The sequence below is a fragment of the Colobus angolensis genome, unplaced genomic scaffold (assembly GCF_000951035.1).
Source record: "Colobus angolensis palliatus isolate OR3802 unplaced genomic scaffold, Cang.pa_1.0 Scaffold42, whole genome shotgun sequence".
Classification (NCBI taxonomy): domain Eukaryota; kingdom Metazoa; phylum Chordata; class Mammalia; order Primates; family Cercopithecidae; genus Colobus; species Colobus angolensis.
This window is the reverse complement of record NW_012117599.1, coordinates 2,219,315-2,229,265: the sequence shown is the minus strand read 5'-3', so window position 1 is coordinate 2,229,265 and position 9,951 is coordinate 2,219,315. Positions and strand designations below refer to the sequence as shown.

Sequence of the window (9,951 nt, the reverse complement as noted above, 5' to 3'; positions counted from 1 at the left end):
TCCCATGAAGACTTTCTCACCGTATACCACAGGCACTCTCCCATGAAGACTTTCTCACCGTATACCACAGGCACTCTCCCATGAAGACTTTCTCAGCCATGATGGGGAACCTCATGCCCTGACCCATCCAGCTGCTCTCACCTAAGGCTCCTTCATTGGCTTTACTCCCTTTCATTTCAATAGATAGAAATACCACCTGCCAGGCATTTTGATAGGTGTGGGACATAACTTACAAAACCAGACCAAATTCTATGCCTTGAAGGGGGTTCACAGGATGGTGTTGGACCTCTTCCATCAATAGGCTCTCCAATGATGTTCATGATTCTGCCCAAAGTCTGAGGACCAACAGGACTCTTGATTGGTGCACCAGAGTCCAGGACTTTCTGGCCTCTAAACAAGCCTTCTGTATCATCCATAGCATAATCCTTACTGTGCTCTCACCCAAATGCTGGGCCACCACCAAAACCAGCCTGGTCTCCCTGCCTTATACTTACCATCAGAATAGATGGTAGTCCCTCATCAAATTGGTCATCCACCACTGCACCAATGACCACCACAATACACCCAGTGGTGGTGCCTGTCTTCAGCAAAGGTGATGTTTGTGCCACATAGTTCCTGGTAGACTGGACTGCTGCCAGAGTGGCCCTGGCAAGACCTGAGCTTGGGGTAGCAACACTGAAGGGCTGAGTTCCTGCAAGGCCCTGGAGGCTGAGGCAGCAGACACATGACCCACAGAATTCAACATGGTAGAGTCTGGGTGGAGACTAAGTGTTGCCCAATACCCCACTCTTAATGATTGACAGAACAAATCCATAACCCAATCTTAGTTTGATAATTATACCATGGCTATGTTAGAGGTGAACATTGGAGAAAGTTAACACTCTGTACTACTTTTGAAACTTTTTTGTAGGTCTAAAATTATTGCAAATTTAAATGTTAAAAGCAACAGAAAACCCTCTTACGGGATTTGGGTAGCAGAAATGTATTCCAGGTGGTAAACAGAACAATTCTTCCCTCTGAGCCCATTCTCAATAGTCCTTTGTTGAAAACCCTACTGCTGGAAAGATGGTGGCAAAGCTGGGGAAGACCCAGACAGAGAGACCCCAGGGAAACATGGTCTGAGGATGGCACCCGTTTTGCACCTGTTCTTCCCATCTTCCCCCCTCAAGTACTGGGCAGGTGCTGCTACAGCTTGCGCTCCCCTGGCCTTAGGAATGGCTGTGCTTGTTTAGGGACCTACTGCTGCAGGACACCAGCACAAAGCAGGCTCAGACCACCCTGAGTGCTACCGGGTTGATTACTGGACCAAACCAGCTGAAATAATAATAGAATTGGCTTTCTTTATTATCATTTTTTAAAATTAATTTACTTTTAATTGACAAAATTGTATATATTTACAGTATACAATGTAATGTTTTGATACATGTATACACTGTGGAATGAGTAAATCAAGCCAATTAACATATCTATCACCTGACATATTTTTGAGTTGTTAGAACACTTAAAATCTACTCTCTGGACAATTTTCAAGTATACAATACATTGTTATTAACTATAGTTACCACGCTGTGCAACAGATCTCCAGAACTTATTCCTCCTGTCTAACTGAAACTACGTGCCTTTGACCAGCATCCCCCCATCCCCACCCGGCACCCTGCTCCCAGTCTCTGGTAACCACCATTCTACTCTCTGCCTCTACAAGTTTGACATTTTTAGATTCTACATCTAAGTGAGACCATGTGGTATTTTTTCTTTCTCTGCCTGGTTTATTTTACTTAATATAATGTCCTCCAGGTTCATTCATGTGGTTGCAAATAACAGGATCTCCTTCTTTTTTAAGCTGTGTGGTATTCCATTGTGTATATATGCCACGTTTTATTTATCCTTGGTCCTTTTGAAAATGAATTTTGGACATTCAACAAGCCAGCAAGGGAGCATCAGTGAAAATTGGTAAGGAGACCAGAATTATGCTTTATAGGAATATGTGTTTTTCGCCAAATGGCTAAAATCTGAATAGATGGCTGACTTTATTCATCAGTGATTTTATATAAAGCAGAACCCAATGTTGTTTTTATCCAATGAGATTATATAGATAACATCTTGTTATCATAAACCCTAAACTAGTAGGCTCTGAGTTAACAAGGTATTTCCTATTATTCTGTCATGAAAGCACAGAACCCCATCCCCCCCAAAAAAAAAAAAAAAAAAAAAAAAAATATGTCACAAGTAACTTCACTGGTTAACCCTGGAAATGTAACAAGTTGGGTATGAATTCAACACTATTTCCCAGGATAAGGTGGCCAGTTAAATTAAAATCTTACAGGCATTATTATTTCTTATAGAACAGATTTTCTCCTCCCATTTTTAAAAACAAATCACAAGGGAGCTCTAGTGCATCTCAGTGATCTGCCAATGTCTACTTGTGACTTTCTGTCAAACCTAAGACTCTAACCTCAGGCACCAAATTATTTTAAAGATGTTTGTGATACATGAGCCTTGCTATGTTGCCCAGGGTGGTCTCAAATTGCTGAGCTCAAACGATCCTCCTACCTCTGCCTCCCAAGGAGGTGGGACTACAGGTGTGCACCACTATGTCCACCTCCTATATTTGATTTTTTTTTTTCTTTTTTTTGAGACGGAGTCTTCCTCTGTCACCCAGGCTGGAGTACAGTGGCGCAATCTCGGCTCACTGCAAGCTCCGCCTCCCGGGTCTCCGCCATTCTCCTGCCTCAGACTCTTGAGTAGCTGGGACCACAGGCGCCCGCCACCACGCCCGGCTACTTTTTTATATTTTTAGTAGAGATGGGGTTTCACCGTGTTAGCCAGGATGGTCTCGATCTCTTGACCTCGTGATCCGCCCACCTCGGCCTCCCAAAGTGCTGGGATTACAAGCATGAGCCACTGAGCCCGACCTATATTTGACTTTTTAAAAACAACTCTTGGTCTCAATTGTCGTGTATCTCAAATATTTGGAAGACTGTAATGCTATATGCTATACAAAATTAAGGTAAGTTCAAGATAAGAAAATTCAGGGCAAGGAAAATCCTTCCCAATAGTCTGTGTAAATGCCAAGGGCAGTCACTTCTGAGGAAATGATTTCACCTTCTTTCTATATTCTCCCGCCCTAGCTGTCTTCTTGCATTCAGTCCTAAACACTCAGATTGTACTGTATATTTCCACATGTTCCTTACTTCTGAACAAAGCCCACTGATAAGAATGGCTGGAATACATCTTTTGCAACGATAATGAAATTTCAGAAGAAAAAAATCTGAATGTCTGAGTATAAAAAAAAAGTCTGTTTTGAAATGTGTTTTCATAAGGGGGTTTCAACCTGAGCCAAGGGCAGAGCTGGAAATAGAGAACTGTGAACAGATAAGAAGAAGAGGCTCATTTAAACCTTATATTGACAAATGAGATCGGATTATAATGTGACCACTACAAGCAAAACAAAAGTCTACATGCTAAGCCACTTCCATCCTGGGAGTGCAAAACACCTCTTGAGAATGTCTGTCCTGTGAATGAACTCAGTGCACAGGTAAGAGACTCCTATGCTGCTTCTCCCAGCTTAGTCTCCAACTTACCTTCATGTCTCTAATCCAGGACTGAGCCTGTTCCAAATTATCTTCATTGACTTCGGCAAGTTGTTCCCGCCAAGCAACTGCTTGACCATCAAACTTCACAAAATTAAACTTACTTTTATATTTCAGCTGTTCCTACAAGAGACAACGATTACTTAACCATAAAACCACTCACATGTAAAAAAGGGTTAGGATAGGTCACAGTTTGGTATATTTTAATCACAATGATCTCTATTTTCAGTTTAAGAAGCAAAAAATTATATTCAATAGAGAATATCTTATCTAGTATAAAGGGCATTTGAATAAAATTTATCCAGTTTGTGTGTTAAGACCTTTACAAATGTATATATGATTATATGAATATACATATGTCATATATATGTAAAAGTTTATCTCTCTAATGTGATATTAAATATTGATTTTAATACTAACATTAAGGATATACCAACTAAGCACACCAAATACAATATGCTTGAAGAAAACAAATCTAAAACATCGTCATCATTTCAGTCATTATCATTTAGGTAAAGCCATTATTCTGTTACAACTTTATTCACTTGTTCATATTTCTCCAGTAGAGCTTTGTTAAATTAAAAAGTGCATTTTGTATTTCTCAAACACTCTCAGCTATTAATTCTGTGGTTCATACTTAACATTAATACTACGAACTGACAGCAGTACTGTGATGCCATTGACAGGTATGGACACTAGGAGTTAGGGCACTTGGGCAACCTGCTTCAGTTCACACAGCTCAGAGGCAGCACAGGCTGAATAAGAACTGGAAGCTTCTAAACACCAGCCTGCACCCCTCCCATGCACCAGGGTACACAGCATCTCTAATAAACATTTGCAATTAAAGGTGCTAAGATAAGGAGTATCTGGAAGACAATGGAAGTGTGTGCATACCACAGATTCCAGGACAGAAAATCTGAAACAATGAACACAGCAACTCCCTTAAGCAACTCATGTGTGACAGAAAGAATCCACCAGAGAAAGGGTCTATTTGCAAAGGAGAACTGATGATTCTTTAACTAGCAAAAGGGAGTATTTCTCTGAATTTGGCTTTCTTAGGAATTTTTTAGTGCAGCAAGCCCCTCTCCACTGCTCATAACCATCACAGATGATACTTTGTGGAGACCCATTTATGACACACAAAACCCCACACACGTGAACCGACAGTTCCATCTAACCTGTATGAACTGAACGATCTTGTCCTTCACCAAGTCCAGTTTGCTCTTCATCGAGTGAGACGTGTCAATGAGAATGTAGATGCAATCATTACGCAATTTTCCAAAGAGGCTTTGACTCCCATCCTGTAGCCATTTAATCCTAGGCAGGAAGTAGGTTGAAAGTGAATGGTGAGAGCCTGCAGGCAACAAGAGAATCTTCCCCAGAACTTAACGATGCGTCTGCAGAGGACAGAGCTGCGCAGTGCTGTTTATACCCAATCTTCTGTGAGTGGATCATTTGCTTTGAGGTTTTTCTGTAGAAAATCGTACATTTGGGCTGTAGGATGCACTACCCACCATCAAGCCAAGTAAAACAAAACTAGGAAAATCAATGTGACAGAAAAATAAATCCAATGTGGGTGCCAAAGTCAAAAATACATTACTTCTAGTCATCTGATATTTTGAGGACCTCAGCTATGACTTCAGACTATTTGTTCTTCTAATCTGGCTGACTGCAGTCAAGCTAGTAAAGCCAGCACATTCCTGAAGCTTCAGTGAAACTTACGCACAGCATCAAGCAGCCCCAGAGCTCTGTAATAACCAAGGCCCAGGTGGCTGTATGAGAAGGACTGCTTCTGCAGCCCATGATCAGGTTCCCATCACAGGATGTAAATAAATGAAATTCGTAGCCACAGGCAAAGCCTGTGGGGTGGAGATAAGAAAAGAGTATGGAAAAAATATGTGAATTGAGTTCAGAGTTCAGCAAAGCCTAAGAAACTAAAATTTGAATGGCAAAATATTGAAAGGACATTACTGCGCAGGAGAAAGGGAGAGAGAACACGCTCCAGAGACCTGCAGAAGGGTGTCCTGGAAATTTTGGCTAAGTAATGATCAAGGCATGCGTGGTAAGAAACCAGTGAAGCCAAAGAAGAAATCACCGAAAGAGTAGGCGGATCAGCTCCTCAGAGCTCACACACGGCTAGGAGCAGTCCGTCTACCAGCTGGAGTGGGAAAACCTTAATACACGGGCCACCAAGCAGCGTTCTTGAAAGAGTATTGCCTTAGTAGTAGGATCAAATTAGCCCTGGAGTAAAAGCTACCCTGGATCTATTCTAACGTAATTGAAAAGCAGCTCCTAGAGAGATCAAATTGGTTTCAAGTAACTTAACTGCATCAAAAACAATATAAAAATACAGTGAAAACTAATACCTGACAATGTAAAGTTAAAATGTCTGGTATCCAATAAAAAAATTACCAGGTATACAGAGAAGCAAGAAAATATGATCCATAACCAGAAGAAAAACTGATCAACAGAAACAGATCCCAAAATGATACGGATGATAGAATTAGCCGAAAAGGATGTTACACAGCTATTACAAATACAATCCATATGGTCAAAAAGGTAGAGTATAAACAGAATGAGGAGAGAAATGGAAGATATTTAAATAGACCTAAATAAAACTGGTAGATAGATACAATATCTGAAATTTAAAATATACTGCATGGTATTAATAGTAAATTAGATATTAGGAGAAGATAAGATTAGGGAACAAAAGACAAAGCAAAGGAAACAATTCAAAGTTAAACTCAGAGAGAAAAAAGGCAAAAGCACTTTCATCAGAATTAGTGGCCCGTGGAACAATATCAAGGAGTCTAACATATGTGTAATCAAAGTAGAAGAAGGAGAAGAGAGGGGGAGGCAGAAAAAATATTTGAAAAAATATGACCAAAATGTTTTAATTTTTATTGAAACAATGCACCTACAGAGCCAAGAAGCTCAAAGAACCCAAGAAGAAGAAAAATAAAACTACGCCCAGGCATATCACAATAAAATTGATAAAATCTAGCGATAAACAGAAAAATGTTAAAAGCATCAAAGACATTATGTGTGGAGGAACAAACAAAAATATGACAGGAGCCTTCTTGTAAATCATGCAAGCCAGGAGACAATGGAGAAGGATTTTCCAAGTACTGAAAGATAGAACTGTAAAACCAGAATTCTATGCTTAGCAAACACATCATTCAAAAATAAAGGTAAATTAAAGAGTTTTTCAGACTGAAACAGCTCATTCATCACCAATAGACCTGCACTACCAGAAATATGAATGAAACTTCTTCAGGTGGAAAAAAAAGATGTCAAACGGAAATGTGGATCCATACAAAGGAGTAAAAAACAACAGAAATATCAAGTATGTGGTTAAATATAAAATACATCTATTCTAGTTTTTAATCTAGTTACAAGACAATTGACTGTTTAGAATGTACAGTGTAATGCATATGTAGAAGTAAAGTGTACAACAATAGAAAGGATGGAAGTGGGAGTGAAAGTTGTAAGATTCCTATAATATACATGAAGGGATATAATATTATTTGTAGGGTGACTGCTAAGATGCATATTGTAAATCCTAAATAGTCACATACACACATCAAAACAGAACAAAGAGGTAGAGCTAATAAGACAATAGTGGAAATAAAATGTAATAATAAAAAATACTCAAACAGAAGAAGGCAAAAAACGAGTAAAAAGAGAACAGAAAACAAATAGCAAAATCTTTGATTTAAATCTTATCAAATCAATAATCACATTAAATGTAAATGATCTTGACACTCCAATTAAAAGGCAAAGATTGTTAGGTTGGATTAATAAAACAACGCTCATATATAATTATATATCTTGTGTCTGTAAGAAATCCATTTAAATATAGGATGCAGACAAGTAAAGATGATAGAAAAAAATAATAAAAAAAAAGTAGGGTGGGTTAAACTGCTATTAAAGTAAATTTCAGAACAAGGAATATTACCAGAGATATAAAAGGGGCATTTCCTAATTACAAAGCAATTGGTTCATCAAGAGAACATAACAATCTTAAATGTACATGCAACTATTAACAGAGCCTCAAAATACACGGAGAAAAAAAAGAACTGAAATGAGAATTGAAGATGATATTGGAGATTTCAACACTCTTTTCTTAGTAATTTATGGAACAACTAGAGAAAATCAGTAATAATATGAAAGACTCGAAAGACACCATCAGCCAACTTGAGCTAATTGACACCTGTAGTATACTCCACCCAACAAAACCATGTTTTTTTCCAAAATCTGTACTACAAAACAGGTCCCAATAAATTTATAAGAATTGAGTCACACACTATTTCTCTGTTCACAGTGAAATTAAAACAGAAATCAGCAACAAAAGCTATCAGGAAAATCCACAAATATTTGGGAAGTAAACAATACATTTCTTTTTATTTATTTATTTTTTGTGACAGAGACTCGCACTGTCACCCAGGCCGGAATGCAGTAGTGTGATCTGCAAGCTCTGCCTCCTGGGTTCGAGCAATTCTCCTGCCTCAGCCTCCCAAGTAGCTGGGATTACAGGTGCTCACCACCATGCCTAGCTAATTTTTTGTATTTTTAGTAGAGACAGGGTTTCACTATGTTGGCCAGGCTGGTCTCAAACTCCTGACCTCCTGATCCAGCCCCCTCGGCCTTCCAAAGTGCTGGGATTACAGGCGTGAGTCACTGCACCCAACCTAAACAATACATTTCTAAATAACCCTTTAGTCAAAGAAGAAATGATGGAGAAAATTAGAAAATATTCTGGTGATTGAAAATGAAATACAATATATCAAAATCTGTGAGAGGCAGCTAAAGAGTACAAAGGAAGGGTATAACACAGTGGGCAATACACGTGTGGCCTAGAAAAGAATGTGAGTATGATACAGAAGCAGCCTCCTACAGCAGTGTGTGACCAGTGTGATAGCTACACGTTGGCTTGCTGTTTTCAATAAACTGCACTGGCATCAAGGCAGCTGGGATCTGAATCCAAACAACCCCCTTTTTTTTTTGAACAAGGCTATCAGCAAACCATCAGATGGCGACCTTAACAATGTTTGTTGGCACTTTATCTCAGTTGAGCTTTTACTGGTGTATATACACCATGGAGTACTAGTAAACCATACCGAAGAAAAAACTTCTGTCACTCGCAGCAGCACGGATGAGCCTACAGGACACTATGTTAAGCAAATTAAGTCAGGCACAGAAAGATAAATGCCACATGTTCTCATTCATATGTGGGAGCTAAAAGTATCTGAGCGTATGGAGGTAGTGAGTAGAACTGTATTAGAGGCTAGGAAAGGTAGAGAGAGAGGATAGTGAGGTTGGTTAGCGAATATCAAAGTTTAGCTAGATACGAGGAACAAGTTCTGGTATTCTGCAGCTCTGGAGGGTCAATATAGTCAGCTACAATTTAGTGTATATTTTTTTTAAAAAGCTAAATGAGAGAATTTTGAATGTTCACAACACATAGAAATGATGTATGTTTGAGGTGATGGACATGTGAGTTACCCTGATTTATCTTTGTACATTGTATACACACACCTAAATATCACTCTGTATCACATAAATAGGTACAATCATTATGTGTCAACTAAAAATAAAAGGGAAGAAAAAAGATCAAGCAGATGAGAATTTCCAGAGCGAGGACACCACTTGTAAAACTCACTTTCACTTTTCAGGAGCCGCTGGACGAGACAAAAGTTACTTCAAATCCTGTTACTGATATTTCTCTGTATCCCTTTCTCTACCTCCAGGGGTTCCTGAAATGGGCAGCGCCCAGAGTACGCCACTCTCTCTCCTTGTAAATAACTTTAAAGATGTCAAAACTAGGGGCTATGACCTTAGTGTAGAGCTAAAGAAAGGGAAATTGATAGCCTTCCGCCGCTCAGAGTGGCCCACTTTCGGCGTAGGGTGGCCTCCCGAGGGAACATTTTGCCTCCCTATTATCACTAAGGTAAAAACCAAAATTTTCCTACCAGGACGTTCGGGGCATCCTGATCAGATCCCCTACATCTTAGTATGGCAAGACCTTGTGGAAAACCCGCCACCCTGGCTAACTCCTTTCGTACTGGCCCCGGAGCCATGTAAAGCACTGGTCGCACGACCAGTGGAAAACTCTCACAAACCAAAAACTCCATCCGCCCCGCCCCGTCCCTGTGTTGTCTGACAGTCAGGACCCTCTAACCTTAGAACCCCCACCCTATCTCCCTCATCCCGGTCCTCAACCTCAGGCCCCACCAATGGCCCTCCCCGGGGGACACGAGGAACAGGAGGCAGCGGCCGCGCCAGTGGCAATCAAAAACGAAAATAGTTCCAGGGGACCAGCGGGACGAACGCGTGGACGCACCCAACGCGAGACAGTCCC

At 40.0% G+C, this 9,951-nt stretch overlaps 1 protein-coding gene across 1 annotated transcript in view; it reads right to left on the bottom strand.

Annotated features, from left to right (window-relative positions):
• The window catches only part of VWA3B (von Willebrand factor A domain containing 3B), a 254,456-nt gene that overhangs the window by 104,536 nt on the left and 139,969 nt on the right, over positions 1-9,951 (bottom strand). The window contains 2 exon segments of the mRNA XM_011956652.1: positions 3,582-3,713; positions 4,769-4,907. Of these exon segments, the coding sequence (XP_011812042.1) occupies positions 3,582-3,713; positions 4,769-4,907 (271 nt within the window).